This window comes from Hypanus sabinus, chromosome 18 (assembly GCF_030144855.1).
Source record: "Hypanus sabinus isolate sHypSab1 chromosome 18, sHypSab1.hap1, whole genome shotgun sequence".
NCBI lineage: Eukaryota > Metazoa > Chordata > Chondrichthyes > Myliobatiformes > Dasyatidae > Hypanus > Hypanus sabinus.
In genome coordinates, this window is record NC_082723.1 from 43,432,624 (window position 1) to 43,458,532 (window position 25,909).

The following is a 25,909-nucleotide window of genomic DNA, read 5'->3' on the forward strand; positions in this document are numbered from 1 at the left end:
TATGAATGCATGAGAAGGACTTGCTGTTCCTCTGGTTTCCTTTTACATTCCAGAGACATACTGGTTAGTAGGTTAACTGGTCATTCTTAAATGTCCTGTGATTAAGCTAAGATTAAATAGATGGGTTGCTGGGTGGTGGGCTTGTTGGGCCAAAGGTCCTGTTCTGTATCTCTCAATAAATATGTAAAACCACTCACTTCAAAGTTTAAAGTTTAAAGTAAATTTATTATCAAAGTACATATATATCATTATCTCCAACCCTGAGATTTATTTTCTTGTGGACCTACTCAATAAATTAATAATAGAATAATAACCGTAATACAATTAATGAAAGACTACATCAACTTGGGCATGCAAACAATGCACAATAAATAACTGAGCAAATACAAAAGGAAAAATAAAGCAAGAAATATTAAGAACATGAGGTGAAGAGTCCTTGAAAATGAGTTCATTGGTTGGGAGAACATTTCAGTGGTGGGAAAAGTGAAGTTGAGTGAAGTTATCCCCTTTGGTTCATGAGCTCCTGTACCTGCTTGATGATGGCAGCAGCAAGAAGAGAGCATGTCCTGGCTGGTGGGGGTCCCTGATATTTCTGATTCTAAACATCTTCCAGGTAAAGAAAAGTTTTGTTTTATGTCCTCATTAAACCTCTTAGCTTAAACCTATGAACTCTAGTTTTAGTCATTTCTGCTATGGGATATAGTTTCAAATCAGGTTGTCCCTCAACCTCCTTCAATCAAATGAAAACAAACCCAACCTATCCATTGTCTTCTTAATGCCTCAGGCATAACCCTGCTGAATCTTCTCTGCAGTCTCCAGTGCAATCACATCTTTTCTATCATGTGCTGACCAGAATTGTACACAATGCTCTAGCTGTGGCTAAATAATGTTATATCTTAACCTCTGACAATGAAGGCTAGTATCCCAAGTGCCTTCTTCACCACCATAGCTCCATGTGTGACCAAATTGAGAGATTGTTGGATTTGTACACAAATATCCCCCGTTTTCTCAATACTGCTTCGGGCATTACCATTCATTGTGTATGTCCAACCCTTACTTGTCCTCTTCAAGAAGTGTGCATCAAGGACCACATCACGATCAAGTTCTGTCTGCCATTGATCCTCATATTTTACCAAATGATCAACCCCATCCTCCAACCTGTAACTATCCTCCACACTCTCAGCACCAGCAATTCCATAACTTCTGCAAATTACCTAATTTTATTTTTTTTAATTTTATTAACTTTAGAGATAAAGCACAGCTGCAGGTCCTTCTAGACTATGAGGTCACGTCCCTCAAATATATCAATGAACTTACTAACCCATATATCTTTGGATTGTGGGAGGAAGCTGGAGCACCCAGAGGAAACCCACATAGGCACAGGGAGAATATACAATCTCCCTACAGGCAGTGGTGGAATCAAACCCAGTTCACTGGAGCTATAATGGTGTAATGGTAGTCACTACATTACCATGCCACCCCAAGTGATATGCAAAGAGATCTTGGGGTCAAGGTTCACAATCTCTGAAAGTAGCAACACAGGTTAAAGGTAAAGAAAACATGTAGTATGCTTATGCTTAATCTTATCTCCTACATTCAAATCCAAATCTTTAACATACATGATAAAATACAAGAGTCCCTCATCAATCCCTTGGACAGAACTAGCACATAGGCAAATTTTTCATTGAGTTCTAAGATTTTTAGAAAACATGATTTTTATAATTATTGTTTCAGATCACTGGTTGTTGCCCTCATTTTACACAGCACACAGTCAGGGTGAGGTTTGCACAGAAAGTCACCTTAGGGTTTCGTTTTTTTTAAAAAAGGAGCTTTTAGCCTGAAGCATCTTTTCATATCAAGTGCAGGGAAAATAGACAATAGACACTAGGTGCAGGAGTAGGCTATTCAGCCCTTCTAGCCAGCACCGACATTCACTGTGATCATGGCTGATCATACACAATCAGTACCCCGTTCCTGCCCTCTCCCCATATCCCTTGACCCCGCTATCTATAAGAGCTCTATCTAACTCTCACTTGAATGCATCCAGAGACTTGGCCTCCACTGCCTTCTGGGGCAGAGCATTCCACATATCCACCACTCTCTGGGTGAAAAAGTTTTTTCACATCTCAGTTCTAAATGGCCTACCCCTTATTCTTAAACTGTGGCCTCTAGTTCTGGACTCACCTATCAGCGGGAACATGCTTCCTGCCTCCAGCGTGCCCAATCCCTTAATAATCTTATTTGTTTCAATCAGATTCCCTCTCATCCTTCTAAATTCCAGTGTATACAAGCCCAGTCGCTCCAATCTTTCAACATATGACAGTCCCACCATTCCAGGAGTTAAACTTATGAACCTATGCTGCACTCCCTCAATAGCAAGAATGTCCTTCCTCAAATTTGGAGACCAAAACTGCACACAGTACTCCAGGTGGGGTCTCACCAGGGCCCTGTACAGCTGCAGAAGGACCTCTTTACTCCAATACTCATTTCCTCTTGTTATAAAGGCCAACATGCCATTAGCTTTCTTCACTGCCTGCTGTACCTCCATGCTTGCTTTCATCGACTGATGTACAAGAACACCTAGACCTCGTTGTACTTCCCCTTTTCCTAACTTGACTCCATTTAGATAGTAATATTTAGTATATTTTAGATAGTAATATTTAGATAGTAATAACCTCACATTTATCCACATTAAGCTGCATCTGCCATACATTTGCCCACTCACCCAACTTGTCCAAGTCACCCTGCATTCTCATAACATCCTCCTGACATTTCACACTGCCACCCAGCTTTGTGTCATAAAAGTAGCTAAAGAAAGGAATTAGCTGCCAAATATGCACATTTTCTGGACATCTTAAGTGTAATTGAAGTATAATTGTTAAGGTAAAGCAAGGAGAGCTCAGGACACAAACGTCCTCAGGTTAGTATGGCAAGTCAAATGTCTGTGCAGGTGCCTCTATGGCTAAATGTGGATGAAGAATCAGGAGAGCTGAAATGAAGTTTTAAACATCAGAAGCTGAAGCATACAATAAAGTCAGAAGAAAATGCCATCACAATGCCTCTGATTTGTGTTGAGTGTTTGTAGCAAATGGTTCTCTCCAGAAGTAGATATGAATGGAAGAAAATAACCTTTGAGTATCAGTAGGAAAATAAAGAGACAAAACAAGCTAGTTTGAAATAAATAAGACAAGTGAGAAAGGATTCCGAGTGACATTGCGATGGAGATACAAGACCATAAGATATAGGAGCAGAATTAGGCCACAATTTCATTATGGTTGATCCATTTTCCATCTCAGCTCCAATCTCCTGCCTTTTCCCTGTCCATATCCCTTCATGCTCAGAGCCATCAAGAATCTATTAAATATACCCAATGACTTGGCCTCCACAGCCATCTGTGGCAACAATTTCCACAGATACACACTCTACAACAACTATTCTGATCCCTGATTAGCTTCTAACTGGAGTAATAAGGGAAATACCATTCCTTAGGTAAGACATATTGGCCATGGAAGAATTGCAGCACTAACTTGGGATTAGATTTAGCAATTAAATAAACCTTGATACTTTTCCCTGAGACTCAGGAGGCTATAGGCTGATTAAACAAAGAAAAACTACTTCAAGCAATTGGTGATTCCTGGGGTGCCGTCTAAAATTAACAACTGTGGAAGGGATATCCAAATGTGCACAATGATATATCAAAAAATATTTCTTAGGCACTCTTGAATGGGCAATTACACAACACGAATCAGAAGTCTTTTTGAACTAGAACAAGGGACAGTACAGCACAGGTATGTTCTTCACCCCACCGTGTTCTGCCTGAAATAATTAAGCTAGCAATTTCAAACCTAATTAACTTAATCCCTTATGTCTTCAAAATGTCCATATCCCTCCTTTCTCTACATATTCCCATGCCCATCTAAGAGTCTCCTAAATGTATTTGCCTGCAGCAGCACCTGTGACAACACATTGCAGGAACCCTCCACTTTCTGTGTAAAGTGAAAAAAATGTTCCACACATCTTATCATAAATGAATGTCCTCTAGATTAGGCATTTGATCCTATGAAAAAGATACCAGCTGCTTACCCCTTTTGTGCTTATCATAATATTATAAATCAGCAGATCTCTCTTCAGCTTTGGCTGCTTCAGGACAGCAACCAGAGTCTGTCCAACCTTTCTTTCCAGCACACACCCTCTAAACCAGACAGCATCAAGGAAACTTATTCTGCAACCCTTCCAAATCCTCCGCATCCTTCCTATAAAGGAATGGCCAAAATTGTGCCTAAACTAGAGTTTTATAATGTTGTGACACACTTCCCAACTCAATGCCTTGACCACTCTCTGACACTAAGAGTACAATATAACCATATAACAATTACAGCACGGAAACAGGCCATCTTGGCCCTTCTAGTCCTTGCTGAAAACTTACTCTCACCTAGTCCCACTGACCTGCACTCAGCCCATAACCCTTCATTCCTTTCCTGTCCATATACCTATCCAATTTTACTTTAAATGACAATACCGAATCTGCCTCTACCACTTCTACTGGAAGCACATTCCACACAGCTACCATTCTCTGAGTAAAGAAATTCCCCCTCATGTTACCCTTAAACTTTTGCTCTCTAACTCTCAACTCTCAACTCCTGTCCTTTTGTTTGAATCTCCCCTACTCTCAATGAAAAAAGCCTATCCACGTCAACTCTATCTATCCCCCTCATAATTTTAAATACCTCTATCAAGTCCCCCCTCAACCTTCCACGCTCCAAAAAATAAAGTACCTTACAGAAGCCTAATACTGTACCAACTCATATTCTTTGAGATGGGAGAGGAAACTGGAGCACCCTGGTCAAACTCATGAGGTCACAGGGAGAACATACAACCCTCTCACCAGGAGAATCAGTGATCAGGATCAATCCCAGGATGTTGGGTTGATGCCTGATCAAAGCTAGAAAATATCAACTGATCAATTTTCACTTTAAGAAAGTGTTATTCTGGCTTGCAGTCTCACAGAAAAGTAAAAACCCAATGTGTGTGTTTCACTTATGATAGGAGCTGCATCTGTTGCTCACACAAGATCAGGGCACTTGAAGAGATCTCTCCACATCAGCCACTTGAATGAGGAGGATTGCAGAAAATGGTGGGGCAGGAGGAGGGGCAAAGGTACATGAGCTGTCCTGAGAGGCACACCAGTGGCAATGGAGCAGATCAAATGGCATCCCATGATCAGAAGGGGCCTTAAAACACTACAACCATTGACAACTATCAGGATTACAGATACTGAGATCCTTGAACCACAGTTCCCAGCTCACAGTCTCCAGAAGTCTACTGGTACCTTTTTTTCCACTAACACAGGACAGCACTGGACTACCTCACAGCCCCACGGAACCCAATTAAATCCTGACTTCCAGTGTTGTCTGAGCTGGCTGCACTATTTACTGTTTCCTCCCACATCCCAAAGGCTTGTAGGTTGATAGGTTAACCAGCCACAGTGAAACCACTTCTCCTATTGGGTAGATGAGTGATATTTTCATATATGCATTCATTGAAGGTAAATGGACTTTGACGGTTGAACCAGCAGTTTTTTTTTATCTCTAGTTTATCAAGTTCCAATTCTATTGTCATATATAATACAAAAGGAAAACAACATTCTTCCGGACCAAGGTATACAACTCAGAACGTATAACCCACACACATAATGCATAAAGTACTATTACCACAAATAAATTAACAAACAATAAGATGCGTCTACGATGCAAGTCAAAAAGCAAACAGTTATAAAGCTATTGGTGCTTTATTCATGATGAGGTCTGGGTGGTAGCAGGGTGTTCAGTAATCTTATGGCCAGGGGGAAGAAGGGGATTCTTATCCTTACAGTCCTTGTCCTAATGCTATAGTGTCTCCTGCCTGATGGTAGTAGGTCAAAGAGACTGCTGGATAGACTGACAATGCTAAGGGTTCTGCTTATGCAAGGCTCCTGTTAAGTATCTCTGAAGAGAGGCCCCAGTGATCCTCTCAGCAGTCCTCACGATCCTTTGTAGGGACTTGTGGTCAGTTAAAGTCAGTCCTGAGCCTTATAGGCTCATCAGACCAGTGCTTATGGCAGTTTCCGTGGCGTGAAGCAACTGGGAGTACAAAGCTCCCTCCCCCAGCCCCCGTCGGATAGGACGCCAGTCTACCACGAGGTTAACCCCCAGAATTTTGCCTGTATCCATTTTCAGCTGGGTGGACTGGAGCAACATGTGGTTCAGTGCCTTGCTCAAGGACACAACACACTGCCTCAGCTGGGGCTCGAACTCACAATCTTCAGATCGCTAGTCTAACGCCTTAACCACTTGGACACGTGCCACGCGACTTGTGGTCAGATGCCTTGCAATTGCTGTACTACACGGTGATGCTGCTGGTTAGGACACTCTCGGTGGTGCTCTTGTAAAACTTGGTTAAAATGTGATGGGACGGGGTCTCACTCGCCTCAATCTCCTTAGGAAGTGGAGTTGCTACTGGTTTTGACAAACTGGTGGTGTTGAGAGACCAGATGAGATTGCCTGTTATTGCACTCCCAGAAAATGCTGCAAGGGGGAAAATTCCAGAACTTTTACCCAGTGGAACTGAAGGGTGTGTGTGTGTGTTTGTTTGTTGGCATTAATGGACTTGATGGGTTGAATGGCCTGTTTCCATGCTATAAGTTTGACCCTGGCTTTATGATATCTGGTGAAGAATGGGGAAAGTTTTAAAACAATACCCTCAGTATGATGTACTCATTTAAATGTGAGTTAGAGAGTCACAGATCTCAACCTTTTTATGCTGCTTCCATCACTGAACAACTAAAGTGTTTCCTGCAGATGATAACACGATAAAGTTAAGATGAATGGTCTCTGGAAGTGCCAGTTCCTGCTTCCCCAAGGCCAAAGGTTTTATTTTTTTGTGCACTATTTAAAATTACAGAGAGGAAGTACAAATGGGTCTGATTTCTAGACAGCAGCATACATTTCTACAAAGTAATGATTGTGAAACATGATTGAAAGTTATAAATTTGGTCATGTTCTTGCAGCCATCTAATCTCAAGCCATCTGGAGGCTTCCTATTGATCATTCAGAACGTGACTCTACAAGGCCTGTTTCCTAATTTGGGTTTAAAACAGTACATACTATTCAGGTTTCACAAAAAAAAATCACTTTATGCTGAAATAACAAAATATGATTTCAATAAAATCAATGCCCATCACATTAAAGCATGATGTCACATATTTGCATTTATTTTCATTTAAAAATCACATAATTTCCATTATTTTACCGCTGTTGTTTACTGTACAATCAAAAAGCTGATCATGTAGTATATTACGTGAGAATATATAACACAGCAAACATTATACAGAGCTGAATAAAGCAACATCGACTACCAGAAAACACAAATATTTTGAAAGAATCTCCAATACTGACTTCTATTCTATTCAAAGCCAACATAAAAGCCAAGGGAGGGCACATAATAGAGCAAAAATTAGTGGAAAGTTAGAGGGTTGGGAAGCTTTTAGAAACCAATGGAAGGCAACTAAAAAAGGTATTAAGAAGGTAAAGATAAAATACGAAAGTAAGCTAGCCAGTAATATTAAAGCTAAACACCAGAAGTTTCTTCAGATCCATGAAGTGTAAAAGAGAGGCAAGATGGATCTCGGACCGCTGGAAAACAAAGCTGGAGAGATACTAATGAGGGACAAGGAAATGGCAGGCAAACTGAATAAGTATTTTGCATCAGTCTTCACTATGGAAGACACTAGCAGCATGGTGGAAGTTCCAGGTATCAAGAGGTGGCTGAAGAGATTGTAGAGGCATTAGTAATGATCTTTCAAGCAGCACTAGATTCTGGAAAGTTTCTGGAAGAATGGAAAGTTGCAAATATCACTCCACTCTTCAAGAAGTGTAAGAGGCAGAAGAAAGGAAACTATAGGTCAGTTGTTCTGACCTCAGTGGATGGGAAGATGTTGGAGTCAATTAATCAGGACGAGTTCTCAGAATACTTGGAGGCACATGGTAAAATGGGCCATAGTCAGCATGGAAAATCTTGCCTGACAAATCTGTGGGAATTTTTTGAAGAAGTAACAAATAGGATAGACAAAGGAGAACTGGTTGATATTATGCATTTCGATTTTCATAAGGCCTTTGACAAGGCATCCTACATGAGGCTGTTTAACAAACTATAAGCCCATGGAATTACAGGAGAGATTCTAGCATGGATAAAGTAGTGGCTGAATAGCAAGAGGCAAAGGGTGGGAATAAAGGAAGCTTTTTCTGGTTGACTGCCGGTGACTAGTGGTGTTCGACTAGTGGTTTGTGTTGGGATTGATTCTTTTTAACTTATATGTCAATGATTTGGATGATGGAATTGATGGCTTGGTTGCAAAGTTTGCAAAAAATATGAAGATAGATGGAGGGGCAGGTAGTTTTGAGGAAGTAGAAAGTCTATAGAAGGATCTAGACAGATTAGGAGATGGAATACAGTGTCGGGATGTATAGAGAATAGTCCTTTGGTAGAAGAAATAAAAGGGTTGGCTATTTTCTAAAAGGAGAGAAAATACAAAAAACTGAGGAGCAAAGGGACGTTGCAGGATTCCCTAATGGTTAATTTATAGATTAAGTCTGTGGAGAGAAAGGCAAATGCAATGTTAGCATTCCTTTCAAGATGACTAGAAGATAAAAGCAGGGATGTAATGTTGAGACTTTATGATGGTGAGGCCTCACTTGGAATATTGTTAGCAGCTTAGAAAGGATGCGATGAAAATGGAGAGTGTTCAAAGGAGGTTCACAAAAAGGGTTCTAGGATTCAAAGGCTTGTCATATGAAGAGTGTTTGATGGCTCTAGGCCTGCTTTCACTAGAATTCAGAAGAATGAGGGGTGGCCTCTTTGAAACCTATTAAAAAACCTTGATAGAGTGGATATGGAGAGGATGTTTCTTATGATAGGAGAGTCTAAGACCAGACCAGCCTCGGAATAGAGGGACATCCTTGTCGAAGGGAGCGTAGGAGGAATTTCTTTAGCCAAAGAGTGGTGAATCTGTGTAACTCTTTGCCACAAGCAGTTGTAGGGGCCAAGTCTTCATATTTAAAGCAGAGGTTGACAGATTCATAAATGGTTAGAAGATGAAGGGATATGAGGAGAAGGCAGGAGATCGGGGTTGAGAGGAAAACTGGATCAGCCATGATGAAATGGCAGATCAGACTCGATGGGCCAAATGGCCTAATTCTGATCCTATATCTGGTGGTCTTATGGTCTATTGGGTTTTTGTTCCAGGTCTTCTTCACCAAAGTTTAGGTTGACCATTTGAAACACTACAGCTGCATCAGATGATGTACAGTAACTCAGACACTGCTCAACCACTTACCAACTGGGGTCATGGGTTTGTTGCTATAGAGTCATAGAGCTATACAGCAAAGAACAGAACCTTTAGACAGCCAAGTCAATGCCAAACAACAACTGCCAATTTACTACATTATTTCAATTTTTTTAAAAAAACCTCTCCACATTTTCATCAACTTTCCCATATTCCATCACTCACACACACGAATGCAAGGATTCCCAAACTTTTTAAATCCATGGACCCCTGCTGAGACCCTAGTTTGGGTACCCCTGCACTAAAGGAAATACATAATGGTCAATTAGCCTACCAACATGCACACATTTGGAATGAGGAAGGAAAATGGAGCACCTAGTGCAAAATCCACACAGACAGCACCCAAGGTCAGACTGAACCCGAGTCCCGGGTGCTGGAAGGCAGCAGCCCTACTAGTTATAAACCATTCGGCCCTCATATAATCCTGGTGTGTCTGTTCCTGATGTCACCTCTTGCTCATCCAATCTCATCAAAATCTGAGAATTAAATATAAGGCTTTTATACTTAACAGAGTCCAGCTGCTAAAAAGGCTGTTCACTTAAATCATTGGCTAGGAACCACAGAGTGCCCCATGGTGTAGATTATGATGGATTCCTTAGACAGCAAGAAATGAACAGCTTTAGAAGTCATAAATAAATGGTGCTGTAGAATAAAATAATCAATTTGCCTTTTTACGTCAAGTCAACCATTTATCACCAGCATCTGCTGTCAGAGTCTGGTCGAAAATATTGGCACTTTTTTATTGATTAAACACTTGGCTTTGAGCAAAATCTCTCCTGGAAAGCTTATCATTGATTGGGTTTTTAAGTCAGATTTCAAACGGAATTGCAATCTGCACGGCAGCTCCAGAGGGAGAACCAGATACAACTGGATGGCATCCATTTCCAGCAGCCTACACAGAGCCAACTTTAAAATATTAAAATTGAACACTGTATCAGACAATCCATCATGCTGCCACAGGTTTTATTAACATTGTTTAAAAAATATCTATGGTAACTAGCAATGCCAAAGATCAGCAAAATATTCCTTGATTTTATCATTTATTTGGGTTCAATTTAACAGAACCAGATTTAATATCACTGCCACACGTCAAGAAAATTGCTGCTTTGCAGCATCAGCACATTGCAATACATAATTAATAAAAATGTTACAATAATTATTTACGATCCATGTAAAAGTCTTAGGTGCATGTATTTATAGCTAGATTGCCTAAGACTGTTGCATAATACTGTATTTATTAATGCAGAGCGGAGGGTGAGTACTTAAGTCTGGTGGGAGCAAAAAATGTTGGGAATGGAGAGGGTGGAGCACCATGGAGGGACAGGGTGCAGAGGAGGAGTGCCAGCCCTGAGGTGCCAGGCAAGATCGCTTCATTTTAAACAATTGGTTTATTGATCACTGCAGAATGTCTCTCTGGTGCTTCACACTCCCTGCTCCATCCCACTCTCAGTCCACAATAGAGACCCATATGAGAATCAGGTTTATCGTCACTCACATATCATGAAATTTGTCTGCAGCAGTAGTACATTGCAATACATAAAATTACTACAGTACTGTGCAAAAGTCTTAGGCACCCTAGCACTCTCGGTCTCTCTCTCTCTCTATATATATATATATATGCATGTGTGTACTTTTTCACAGTGCTGTATATTCAATTTTAAATTAATATTTAGTGCAATAAGAGAGGAGAAAAAATACAGAGGTAGTGTTCATGGTTTCATTGTCCCTTCAGAAATCCATTGATAGAGGGACAAAACAAATTGCTCTTGGAACTTCGATTGTGTCTTCTGTACCTCCTCCTTCATGGAAGCAATGAGAAGAGGGTATATCCTGTGTGATGGGGGATGCCTTTTGAAGGTGTCCTGGATGCTGGGTGTCTCGTGCGCATGTTAGAGCTGGCTGAGTTTTCAGTTTTCTGCAGCTTTTCCCAATCCTGTGCACTGCTCCCTCCATACTAGATAGTGATGCAACCAGTTAAAATGCTCTCCTTGGTAGATCTGTAGAAATTTGTGAGTGTCTTTGCTGATATACCAATACTCTTTGAACCCCTAATGAAGTATAGCTGCTGTTGTGACTTCTTTGTAACTGTATCAATAAGTTGAGCCCAGGATACATCTTCAGAAATGTTGACACTCAGGAACTTAAAATTACTCACGCTTGCCACCTCTAATCCCTCGACAAGGACTGGTGTGTGTTCCCTCAACTTCCTGAAGTCCACAATCAATTCCGTGGTCTTACTTACACTGAGTGCAAAGTTAGTGCTGTGACACCACTCAACCAGCTGATCTATCTCACTCTTTTATGCCTCCTCATCAGCACCTGAAATTTTTTCAATAGTTGTGTCATTGGCAAACTTATAGATGGTGTTTGAGCTGCATCTAGCCCCACAATTTTGGAAATATAGAGTAGAGCAGTGGGCTGCATCAGTGTTGATTGTGAGCGAGACTACGATCTCCCAGCGAGGAAGTCAAGGATCCAGTTGCAGAGGAAAGTACAGAGGACCAGGCTTTGGAGCTTACTGATTAGAACTGAGGATATGGTTGTGTTGAATGCTGAGCTGTAGTCAAGAAACAGCACCATGATGTAGGTATTGCTACTGACCAGGTGATGCGAGGTCAAGTGGAGAGCCAGTAAGTTTGCATCCACTGTAGACCTATTGTGGTGATAAGCAAATTGAAGCAGATCCTGGTCACTACTCAGGCAGAAGTTGATTCTAGCCATGACCTACCTCTCAACGCACTTCAGCACAGTAAATACGAGTGGAACAGGGTGATAGTTGTTGAGGAAGCTCACCCTGCTGTTCTTTATTCATAAAGAGGTCTAACCAGAAGGTTTTATTAAGTTTGTGATGCACAAATAAATTTGTTCGCAACACTGACTGAACCTCTTGAATGGTGCTGATTTCAGAAGCTGGAAATATAATAAGGCAACGATTGTCTGAGATAACCTAAGTTTTTCCACTGCAGTTCTTCAGAGTGGGAGGCTGGGATACTGAGAACTCATGCCACAGGAAGGTCACTGAAGGGAACTTTTCCTTATAATGGGGTTACAGCAGGGGTCACCGTTTAATCTATACTCTCTCAAAAAAACTAATTCTATACATATGCACACTTTCAGCATGTAACTTTTAATAGATTTATTCGTTCTTTGCTGAAGTTGCTGTCAAATAAATCCACACAGCATTTGTCACGGCAAAAAAGTTGGACTTTGTGCTTCTAATGATTTAATTAATAGACACAGGCCGTCAAATCGGAATTAGTGCTGTGAAGATAATGCAAGCTCCATGCTTGATCCCTGAGCCATGCTGAGACTAATGGGTCAAACTGTGTCAAATATAGGAGCAGGAGGTCTCTGAAGTATTGGCCCAGATGCAGTTCTTTCATCCAATAACTACCGTTGTGTGCAAAGGCACTTTGAAGTAGCTGATCTTAGCGACTAATCAAATGTTGGCTGCTGGACTATGACCACATTGAGGGAGTAATTTCAAACTGAGATGGTATTGTTAATACTAAATAATAACTGAAAAATACTGGAAATGCTCTGCAGGTAAGGCTCCTTCTGTGGCTGGAGTAACAGACTTAACTATTCAAATTGATGACCTTTCATCACAATCATTAACAGCCAGAGATCCATAGTTTTTAAGATGCAGAGATGGGGAATTGGGGAAGTAGAGAGAAGTGGCCAGGATAGAAGAAGTTCAACGAGAAGGGAGTGATTGTGTAAATTGGAGTATGAGAACAATAGAAAGGATGGGAAAATGCAGAAAATGGAATTACGTGAGGAATGTGGAATAAATATGAAATAAAAACAGTAGTAGAAGGTGATTAGCTGAAGATGTTGAATTCACTGTTGGGTCTCGAAGACTGTAGTGGACTTCAGAAAGGGTAAGGCAAGAGAACACATACCACTCCTCAAAGAAGGATCAGAAGTGGAGGCAGTGAGCAATTTCAAGTTCTTGTGGTGTCAATATCTCTAAGGACAAAACCTGGACTCAACATATCAATGCAGCTATAAAGAAAGCCAGGCAGTGGCTATGTTTCATTAGGAGTTTGAGGAGATTTGGTATGTTACCAAAAACATTCACAAATGTCTACAGGTGTATCATGCATAGTATTCTAACCGGCTGCATCACTGTCTGGGGGGGAAGGGGGTTGGGAGAGGTACTACTGCACAGGATTGAAGTAAGCTGCAGAGAGTTGTAAAATTAGTCAGCTCCGTCATGGACACCAGCCTCCATAGTATCCAGTACATCTTCAAGGGGTGGTGCCTCAGAAAGGTGGTGTCCATCATTAAGGACTCCAGCACCCAGACGTGCCCTCATCTCATTGTTACCATCAGGGAGGAGGTACAGAAGCCTGAAGGCACACAGTCAATGATTCAGGAATAGCTTTTTCTCTTCTGCCGATTTCTGAATGGACACGAGCTCACTACTTTTTTATATCCTATTTTTTGGACTGCTTGTTTAATTAATTTAACTATTATATGTATATCAGAATCAGGTTTATTATCACTAGCATGTGTAGTGAAATTTGTTAACTTAGCAGGAGTAGTTCAATGCAATACACAATATATAAGGAAGAAATAAATAAGTCAATCAATTACAGTATATGTATATTGAATAGATTAAAAATCATGCAAGAACAGAAATAATATATTTTTAAAAAGTGAGGTTATGGACATAGGTTCAATGTCTATTTAGGAATTGGATGGCAGAGGGGAAGAAGCTGTTTCTGAAACAATGAGTGTGTGCCTTTAGGCTTCTGTACCTCTTACGTGATGGTGACAGTGAGTAAAGGGCATACTCTGGATGCTGAAGGACCTTAATAATGGACGGTGCCTTTCTGCGACACTGCTCTTTGCAGATGTCCTGGGTACTTTGTAGGCTAGTACCTAAGGTAGAGCTGACTAAATTTATGACCTTCTGAAGCTTCTCACAGTCCTATGCAGTAGCCCACCCCCATCCCAGACGGTGATGCAGCCTATCAGAATGCTTTCCATGGTAAAACTTCTTGAATATTTTTGCTGACATACTAAATCTCTTCAAACTCCTGATGAAGTATAGTCGCTGTCTTGCCTTCTTTGCAGCTGCATTGATATGTTGGGACCAAGTTAGGTCCTCAGAGATTTTGACACCCAAGAACTTGAAACTGCTCACTCTCTCCACTTCTGATCCCTGTATGAGGATTGGCATGTGTTTCTTCACCTTACCTTTCCTGAAGTCTGCAACCAGCTCCTTCATCTTACTGATGTTGAGTGCCAGGTTGTTGCTGCCACGCCACTCCACTAGTTGGTATATCTCACTCCTCTATGCTCTCTCGTCTCCATCTGAGATTCTACCAACAATGGTTATATTCATCTGCAAATTTACAGATGGTATCTGAGCTGTGACTAGCCACACAGTTGTGGGTATAGAGAGAGTAGAGCAGTGGGCTAAGCATACACTGTGGAGGTTTTATATATATATATATAATTACATATATTTACTGTATTACACTTCTTTTTCTCTCGATTATCATGTATTGCACTACTGCTGCCACAAAGTTAACAAATTTCACCACATGTGCCACTGATATTAAACCAGATTCTGATTCTAACAATAAGCTTTGTTTGAACATTAGAATCTTGTTCACAAGGGGTGAGGTAAAGGATAATGGTGACTGGCCACTGGAAGCTCAGGGCTGGCCTCCTGCAAAGTGATCATCCAATCTGAATTTGGCCTCTCCAGTGCTGAGGAATACAGATCTTCCAGATTTGCAAAGCTAACAAAATATTTAATGTTACACTGTTTCCCAAGGTCATGAGAGGAGGTTTCCGGAAATATTTCTGAATAGCACTGCTTCACATAGGGGTATAAATGTCAGTGTTGTCAGCACCATTCTAAAGTAACATTACACACGCACTGGACAGAGAAGGAATTACAATGAAGAATCACTTGCCTAGAAATTGAATAATATTGAACCATTTCTTTGTTTACGATGTTTAAGTTTGTTCTCATGAAAAATAAAATGTGAGTTTTATTCTCATTCTATAGATTCTCAATGTGCCTACTACATTCTGTACATGGGAGATCTGATCTACAGTCAACAACATCCATATACAATCTCATAATTTTTGGCAATATAACCAGGGCCACATTTTCACTCCCCTATGCATTTTGGACCAGTCATTGTACAAGCTGATGAAGCCTGTTCTCTGTTACTTGAAAGAGGACTGGGTGTGATGTCCCTTACATAACAGTGTGTGGCTTACTTCACTATGGTGCAGATATCTCTAGCCCATAACCAATGACATTCCTGACCAAAGCCACTGGTAATGCTATTCTGGAACAGCTTGGAGAGCATTGCCTGTGGCTTTCTACTATTCTCGTGCTCAAAAAGTGCATTTTGACTGATGCACATTCCAACGAAGGCACTAAGCCTTGCAGACTGTTGCTTGCTCAGATGCAGACAGCAGTATTTGCAGAAGATTCTGAGCTGACATGGCCTATTGCTGAACGCTTCTCTCTCATGCCACATCAGCTTAACATGCCTTGTGTGTGCCTGATTTCACTTACATTGGAAAACAGCTGCCTTCTTGACTGGGCCTGGAGAAAATGGCTATTTCAGAATCCGCAAAACTTAAATAAACTGCTCCATTCCAGCACACCACATCCTTGCAGTCTTGATGAAGCAAACACTAGTAGAAAACAGGTTACAACTGACTTATAAGTAGCTGCTGATTTCTTTAAATATTGCCATCTGACTTGAGAAGAGCTGAGAGAATCCTTTTTGCTGCTGAAAGTATTTTGAAGTGCATGAGGTTAACACATGAACTAGTAATACTGGTGGGTCCCAATCTGCTTCTTCTGGCACAAACAAGCTTGGTTCGTGACTGACAGCAGAATCTGACGTGTTAATGTCACCAATGTTACAAAATGATGGCCAGAGCAAGGCGATTCCTCATGTACTTTGGATACCACACTGTAAATGATTTGGCACCCAGAGTATTTAGACTATCGGCCTGTCAGACATATTTTGTTGCTGCTGTCTTGATACATGGTGATGGTGCATAAAAGATTGGCTTCTTTGCAATAATATGATTATTTCAAGTACAAGTTAATTGACTGATTCAACATTCATATTCTAAGGTTACAAGCAATCAATGCAACACTACTCAATTATTCAATTACCCTTCTTAATGAGGGTTAGTAATCGTAAAGGTAATTATGATTATTGAACAAAAGAAAATATTCTTTTAATTTATTTTATTTCAACAACTTTATTTTCCAAAATATATCTTTCAAATAAGTGAATGATAAAGCTGAACAATTGGATATATTTGTTGATTTTATTTTCCCTCCGGTTTGAGTCTCTTGACGTGGCTGTCGTTCTCCTTTTCACGATACAAACAATTTCCATCATTAGTTTTTAGCTTAAATAATATGGTGCATGACAACAGTTCAATGAAGTATTGGAAGCGTTGAATTAAATGTCTGTCTGATTGTTTTAATCCATGTATAAAGGCAAATTGAGACATTGTACAATCCCTGTACACAAGATGCAATTTTAAGAAACAGGACTGGCAAAGGGCAAAACCACATTTCAGTGCACTTCATAATAATGTAACAAGCATTCAGATTTTGACACACCTCTGATCACAGCCTGCTACTCATTATAACAACTTACCCACTTTCAGCTTTGTATATCACAGCTTTGTGACCATTATTTCCTTTATGTTCTTTAATGACCTGAATTTTCACAGAATGTAAATAGATACAACATCGTAGCGCAACTTCTTCCTCCAGTTTGAAGCAAATACTCCATAGTGGCATGGTCCAAAGATCTTGTTGTTCATTTGTTTATAATATGCAAGGCCTCTTACTCTTGAGCTCCCACTTACTGGCTTAGGCAGACAGCAGTACAAAAATAGGTGAAAATGATATTTGGCAATTTATTTATCCTAAGGGTTCTAATTACAAACATTATAATACCAGATTAAATTTTTAATATTCCTCCCATCAATAATTTAGCAGAAATGTTGGTACAGATACAAGCTTCTTATCCTGTTTTATTTGCCATAAAAGGAGACACTAACGTCTTGAAGAGCTAAACAGAAAAGAAATTAATCTCGGTGACCTAAGATCTGTAGTGTGATTGTGGTAAATTATAGCCTCCTTTATACTGTACCCTAGTGCAAGAGCAGTGCTTTTTCCAAGGACTAATTTATCTTTGAAGGAACATCAAGCATCATAGCAGAATGGATTCCATCTTTTAGTATTTGATTGTCTGCATACCAGTTCATTCAAGCAGATTCAACAATAGGTATGTAAATCTCTCTAAGTTTAAAGTGATGTTTTGTTTACCTTTTGATCAAGTGCAGGATTTGATGATACACTTCAGATTGCGAACCAGATAGCTGAAGTTAGTGAGCATTGTACAAAACACAGTACATCAGTGTCACTCAGTAGAAACTGACAACTACACCATCGTGCAAACTGCAGCTTGCCCAACGGCACATCTCGTTGACGTTTATTTTCACAATATTTTATTTTATTGAGATACAGCATGGAATAGGTTATTCTAGCACTTCGAGCCAATCTCTTCAGCAACTCCCAACTTAACCCTAGCCTAATCAGAGGACAATTAACATACCAACTAGTACGTCTTTGCACTGTGGGAGGAAACTGGAGCTCCCGAGCAAACCCATGCTCTACAAACTTCTACAGGCAGCGGCAGGAATTGTTTGTGGACCTAATTGCTTGGACTCCTCATTAGTTACAGGTTAAGAAGGCATTCTTCTTCCTGAGCATACAGTAAGGGTCTATGTTTTTCCACAGGGAATGGTGCTTATATGGAACAATCTGACAGAACAGGTGGAGAAGCAGATAGAATTACAACATTTAAAGTGTATTTGGACAGTTATTCAGATAGGAAAGGTAGAGAGGGATGTGGCCCTAATGCAAGAAAATGGGATTAGTCTTGATAGGTATCACGGTTGGGCTAAAAAGGCCCATTTTTATGCAATACAATTCTATGATACAGTAATATAGCAAGACAGCAGCTATATTTCATTCGGAGTTTGAGGAGATTTGGCATGTCAGCTAAAACACTCGAGAATTTCTACAGATGGACCATGAAAAGCATTCTGATCAGCTGTATCACCATCTGGTATGGGTGGGGCGGGGGGGGGGGGGTGCAACTGCACGGGACCGAAGAAAACTGCAGAGAATTGTAAAACGAGTTGGCTCCAACATGGGTACTGGCTTCTGTGGCATCCAGGACGTCTTCAAGGAGCAGTGCCTCAAAAAGGTGCCGTCCATCATTAAGGATCCACACCAACCAGGACATGCATTCTTCACATTGTTACCGTCAGGAAGGAGGTACAGAGGCCTGAAGGCACATAATCAGCAACTCAGGAATCACTTTGATCCCTTTGTCATCTGATTTCTGAATGAATATTGATCCCATGAACACTAAATCACTACTTTTTATTTCTAGTTTTGCACTAATTACTTAATTTAACTATTTAATATACATATATAGTTACTGTAATTTACAGATTTTTGATATATATTATATCATCATGTATTCCATTGTTCTGCAGCTGCAAAGTTAACAAATTCCACGACTTGCCAGTGATATTAAACCTGATTCTGATTCTGTGATAAATAGCTGATTGCTATATGTGGTATCTTGCAGCACACATCCAAGCTATTGCATTGCTTAGGTTACAAATGTGACTGTATTCCAAAGACAAATGCAGTTAAATGTTCCAAGCCGCTTAACACATAGATAATGAATGTTTTAGCATATTCTTAAAGGGCCAAAAGTCTGGGAAGGTTAGGTTTGTAAAAACACATTGGACAGGACAAACTAGTTTTCAATGTCTGTGCATAATTACAATTTGGTAGTTATTTTCACTTAGAAAGCACAATCTCATTAAGAGAAAAGAGCAGATTGCAAACGAGGCAGCAGCGGGTCACCACTAGTCAAGATAATGATATAATCATTTACAAAAGTTTGCGAAAACTAAGAGATAATTAACTGCACAGGGCAAGAGCAATAAACCATAACAATATGCAGTGTTTTGCTCAGCGAATAGCCTGGAAATCAAGGTCTGACATTTTAAACTTTCAGAAAAAAAATCTCACCATCTTAGCCAACTCGAACTTGACCCATGTCTTGCTGCTTGCTTCATTACCTCTCACACCTTCATGGTACTGAATAATATCATCTGTTTTTTTTATAATAGAAGACTATTTTTAGAAAACTATCTAAGCTGCTTCCTCTTGAAACCCAGCAGAATCTGGTTACTTTTGAGATTGGCCTCATGGCCACATGCAATTTAGGCATGGTGATTTGTGGCCAGTCTTAAATCCACTCCTCCAAATAGTTACTAGTGTCAATTTTGTGGCAGTCTCTCATCTGGTAGAAGCAGGAATATTGGACCCAGCAAGGAATTTTTGGGAGCCAACATTCCTCAAGAGATCAAATTGCTTCTCCTGACCCGCAGCAGAATGGTGGGCGTGTTGTTTCAGTTCATTCTGCTTCTGCCCTTGGCCTTTTCAGTTCTGTCAAGCTTCAAGCTGAGACAAATGGAGAGCCTGTCATAAAAGTGCAAAACCAAGGCCAAGTGTTTTCACTTTCCTCTGACGGAAACATATACACTACGTTATGGGCAGTCCTGTCTGAGTTATGGCAGAAGCCACCAACTGGTAGGATAGACAACTGTCTTGCGGGTCAGAGGAGATTTCCTTGCAACCTGATCTCTTGTGGAATACTGGTTCCCAAAAATTCCTTGCTGGGTACAATATTTCTGCTTCTGCCAGTTGGGAGACTGTCACTGAATTGACACGAGTAACTCTTTAGAGGAATGGATTTAAATTTCTGGAGCTTTTCAAACAGTTAATTCAGGCAATATGTCCCCTGTAATATATACAACATGCACAATGTGGTTACATAGGCTTATCACATTTTTCTTGTGAAATCTGGTTTGACTGAAATGAATTCTGAATCGAATTTCAGAAGCAGAGTTGCATTTAAGATATTGTGCATGAAGCATATGTAACGGGACAAATTTCTACAGCCCTGTTGACTATGAACAAAGGTAATTTGAACACATTCTCAATGAGAATTGCTCTTGTGCATGCCATTGTAGGTGAGTTAAATCAATATAAAAGATAGCAAAGCACTGCACTTTACATATGTAGCAGATCAAATTGAGCTTCCATAATCTCACCTGCTTGTCTAAAATTAGCATTTATTCATATACTGGCTATTGGCCTAGATGTATCTAATCATCATTATCATAGGTTTCTGATTAACTGAGCTCATCTGTGGAACTTCAAAGAAGCATTTAAAATATTTTCAGTTACAAGGATATTAAAATGTGCCTTCCAAAAATAGTTTAAAATTAAATATATTTAATGCACTAGGACATTTAACATCAAGAAATTGCTTTCTTGAACTTTTAAAGACAGTTTCACTGCATAATTTTACTCACAGATGATAAACTGTCATACTGATAGAAATATCTTTTATGCAAACTCAGTTTTCAGATGTATTTGCAAAATTGCACCAGATGTTCTTCGTTGTATCAAGGAATAAATTTTAATTCAATTTATTTTTCTTTAGCATCTAAAATCCTTCCAACTAGCCAGTTTGCCAATTCTTCCAATTTGCCAGTGATACTTTTGCAATTATTCAGAAAGTTTAAACAGAAACATAAACTATTAAATATTTGCTAGAAACAGGTGCTACAATTTGGGTCTGGAATACTAATTTCCCAAAAGTCTGCAGTCCATTTTTTGTTGAAGTGTTAAGACACACCAAAAGGGCAATGTTCATTCCCTTCTTAGTTAATTGAGCAGCAACAAATGACAATTAAAAACTTAAACCATTTTTCGTGCTCTGCGTTTTTGTTTCTTCTTAGAAATATGTAGAGATATTAGATATACTAGAGATATTAGATAGTGACTAGTGGGGTATCGCAAGGCTCACTGCTGGGACCCCAGTTGTTTACAATATATATTAATGATTTAGACGAGGGAATTAAATACAGCATCTCCAAGTTTGTGGATGGCACGAAGCTGGGCGGCGGTGTTAGCTGTGAGGAGGATGCTAAGAGGATGCAGGGTGACTTGGATAGGTTAGGTGAATGAGCAAATACATGGCAGATGCAATTTAATACAGATAAATGTGAGGTTATCCATTTTGGTTGCAAGAACAGGAAAACAGATTATTATCTGAATGGTGGCCTATTAGGGAAAGGGGAGGTGCAACGAGATCTGGGTGTCATTGTACACCAGTCATTGAAAGTGGGCATGCAGGTACAGCAGGCGGTGAAAAAGGCAAATGGTATGTTGGCATTCATAGCAAAAGGATTCAAGTATAGGAGCAGGGAGGTTTTACTGCAGTTGTACAAGGCCTTGGTGAGACTGCACCTAGAGTATTGTGTGCAGTTTTGGTCTCCTAATCTGAGGAAAGATATTCTTGCCATAGAGGAAGTACAAAGAAGGTTCACCAGATTGATTCCTGGGATGGCAGGACTTTCGTATGAAGAAAGACTGGATTGACTAGGCTTATACTTGCTGGAATTTAGAAAATTGAGGGGGGATCTTATTGAAATGTATAAAATTCTAAAGGGATTGGACAGGCTAGATGCAGGAAGATTGTTTCTGATGTTGGGGAAGTCCAAAACGAGGGGTCGCAGTTTAAGGATAAAGGGGAAGCCTTTTAGGACCGAGATGAGGAAAAACTTCTTCATACAGAAAACGGTGAATCTGTGGAATTCTCTGCCACAGGAAACAGCTGAGGCCAGTTCATTGGCTATATTTAAGAGGAAGTTAGATATGGCCCTTATGGCTAAAGGGATCAGGGGTATGGAGAGAAAGCAGGTACAGGGTTCTGAGTTGGATGATCAGCCATGATCATACTGAATGGCGGTGCAGGCTCGAAGGGCCGAATGGCCTACTCCTGCACCTATTTTCTATGTTTCTATCAGTAACTAAACCAAAGCTGGGTGTGTTGATGTAAAGCTCTTCATAGCAGGACTTAAGAGATGGTAAGTAAAGAGATTTTCACTCAGAGAGTACTAGTGGGTTGGAACTCACTGCTTGAAGGTGCAATTGAAATTGACAAACTCAAGGCATTTCAGCAATAATTGGAGATGTGATCTACAAGACAATGGAGTTTGTGCTGTAAAGTAGTAGTAAGGCTGAGTATCTTTTTGACAACCAGGCAGGAGGCAATGGGATAAACATAGCTCTTCTGTTACGTAGGCCTATGATTCAAGGAATAAAGTGGCATCTGTTGTCCCAAGCATGTCATAAATGCACCCAGAATCTGGGCAAAGTTTAACACTTCCCAAGATGTTTTGAAGTTACTGGCACTTACCATAGAAGTCTGAGATATTACAAGATTGGGAAGTTACTGACACTTGTTTACTGCAAGTTTTAATTAAATACAACAAAAGATTTAAAAATCAGTAATTTATACAAACTCAACAATAAAGACAGACTCAGCTAACAAAGGGGAAAAAAGAAGAGAAGGTTTCCAGATGGCTTTCTGGGACTCAACTGAATGCAGATACAATAATCCATCCAGGAAATATAAATAATGCTCTAATTTTATATGCACGTCACAGAAAACAATGGTGTGCCAAATCAGAACACTGAATAAACAGATAAAATAAGATACATCATATTTCAGACTACTCAATGAATTTGATGATTTAGAAGTAACAGCTGGCAAGTGCTTCCCTAATTTGATTTCTGCATAATATAAGCATAAGAACATTGTAAACAGGAACAGCAGTAGGCCGCCAGGTCCTCAGTCCTGGCTTCAGCATTGAATTGGACCACAGATACTCTGATTGTGGCCTCAGTTCAAATTTCCTTTCTGGGTATGAATGCCCCTTACCTCCATTTTTCTCGGTCAAAGGAACATTAAGTGTCTCAACCTCCACGTAAGGAAAAGATTTAGGACACTCCGTGTGAAGAAATTTCCCTCGATTTAAATGGTCTCTGTTAACCATGTCTCCTAATTCTATCAGTCCCTGTGCAGATAAACCACCTCTCTGCATCATTATCACAGTGAAAACAACCTTAACTCTCCTCTTTGCCTCTACAACTGGTCTCTTACCTAACCTCCCCTGTGTCCTCAGTGACCAGGACATCAGTCTTGCAGCTGGCCAACGGGCTGATGGATAGCTCCACTGGAGGCACGACAAAACTCTTACTGACTGGTAGCCACAAACCTTGACTTAGGCTGTAGGTAGACCTATGAACAGAAAGACAACAGTTCAACAGTTAACAGTAATATTGCAGTCAGCTTCTTGTACACAAAATATTTTCACATAAATTGAAGCTATTTCAGAAAGAGCTCAATCCAGTGACATATTTTTTCTGGCACTTATAGTTCCTAGTACGAGGACTTCAAGATGGCTTGGAGAGTAACTGCATCATATAGAGAGTGCTGCTGAAGCAAGAGGGCATCGCAGCACTCAGTGCAGCCTGGATGTGGTCATAATGGATGTTTCAGTTGAACCATGGATGAGCACAATATGCTGGGACAGCTGATCACTCTTGCGTTTCTAGACTGCAAAAAAAGGGATGCTAAATCTGTCAAAACTAAGAAGTTACTGAGTGCACAAAATAAAAAGCATTACATTTTTCAAGTCAATATAATTCACATTTACTAACATTTAAGCTGCTGGTCAAAGAATCTAAACTTCTTATATTCCCTGTGATATCTGTATTTTACTTACCACTCATTCAATTTATCCAATAAGAATGCATCGATTCAATGGCATTATGGATGTAAAGAGAGCCATGCATTGTGGTTTTTGTACTTTTTCCTGGGAATAAAGTTTATTTTGGTTGGGGTAAAAGGGTACTGAATGAAGTCAAGCAGGGATGTGTATTCACTGCAACACTCTTGGCTATTCTGCTTGCCACAATCCTGTACCACACCTCTGATAAACTACCTGTTGAACTGGAATCATTCTTGAGGATGAATAGAAAGCCATTCAATCTCCATTCATCTCCACTCTGGAACCAGCTTAGTCATTCCTGCACTGGAATTAAGTAGACATCATTCTCAGTGCTTCATAAGAAATATCTTGATGTCTTTTTTGTTCTAATGATTCAATGTGTTCTTTTGAAATGTTTCAAGCTGCTCTTTCTCTGCTTTGACTGACTGTGGCCAGGAATTCCCATAAGGCAGTTTTCAGTCTCTTTTATTGACAAAAGAACATGCAAACCATTCAAAAGTGATGGAAGGAGATGACCATTTCCCATATTCACTCCAAAGCTTTTCTGTCAAATATCAACTGCACAATTTTCCTGCAGCCTGGAGCTCTAACCCAATATCACAATGGAAATGGCTTAATCATGTACATTATGGTGCTCCAGACAGACAACTCAATTTCAAGAACAACTTGAGATGAGCAATCAATTCTAAGCTATTTAGGGATGTTGAAATGTGACTGTGTGACATATGACTGTGTGAGTTCGTACAGCATAAATGTCATCTATAAATTTCCCGATGATACAACCATTGTTGACAGAATTTCAGATGATGATAAAAGGGCGTACAGAAGTGAGGTATACCAGTTAATTGAGTGGTGTTGCAGCAACTACCTTGCACCCATTGTCAGCAAGACCAAGGTGCTGATTGTGGACTTCAGAGAGGGTAAGATGAAGGAACACAAAGCGATCCTCATCATAGAGGGATCAGTAGTGGAGAGAGTGAGCAATTTACAGTTCCTGGGTATCAATATCTCTGAGAAACTCACCTGGATGCAACATATTGATGCAGCTATAAAGAAAGCAAGACAGCAGCTAAATTTCATTTACAGTTTGAGGAAATTTAGTTTGTCAACTATTTTCACTAGAATAAATGCTCCTCATTCAAATCATCATCCTCAGCCCCTCCGGTTACCAGCAGAACCAATAATCTCTCTTCAAAGTGTTTAAATCCGACACATCTTCCAATTTATCATCTATTTCTCTCCATTACACTTTGTTTAGCTTCTAAGTCGTTACCAAGAACTTATCCCAGTTTCTATCCAGTCCAATGAAGCCAGTACAGGGATTCATCAATTTACAAACATTTGATTTAAAATCTGCACTATAATGCAAGTTGACTCTTTGGTTTAAGTGTCTTTGATTTACAAATCTGTTTTCACCATAATGAGTAACATTCCAGTCTATACCAATAGGAATGCATTCTCTCAAAATGGCCATCATGCATTTTACCCAGCGTTTTTCTGGTTATAAAGTTACACAAAATAAACTGCTTTCCAGGGTAAAAAAAATCCCTTTCATAATTTGAGAAATTAGTATATATTTCTCCATATATTGTTGTGCTTGGCCTATATCCCTCAAAGCCCCATCCCTGCATGTAATTATTTAAGTGTTCCTTAAACGATACGATTGTACTTGCTTCAACCACTTCCCCTGGCAGCTCGTTTCATATGCTCACCATCCCTCAAGGCCCTAGTTTCCTTCTCATCCCAAGTCTATGCCAGCTGGTTTATGATTTCCCGGCC

General features: G+C 40.0%; 1 protein-coding gene across 6 annotated transcripts in view; it reads right to left on the minus strand.

The window, feature by feature from the left end:
• Positions 1 to 25,909, minus strand: part of LOC132407564 (astrotactin-2-like) — a 1,730,264-nt gene that overhangs the window by 816,789 nt on the left and 887,566 nt on the right. For 4 of the 6 annotated variants that reach the window (XM_059994285.1, XM_059994284.1, XM_059994283.1 and 1 more), the window contains one exon: positions 23,500 to 23,637. In XM_059994285.1, the coding sequence (XP_059850268.1) occupies positions 23,500 to 23,637 (138 nt within the window). Of the gene's footprint in view, positions 1 to 15,932; positions 16,001 to 19,508; positions 19,577 to 23,499; positions 23,638 to 25,909 lie in introns of those variants that run through there. The other 2 variants (XM_059994287.1, XM_059994288.1) reach the window with 2 other exon arrangements.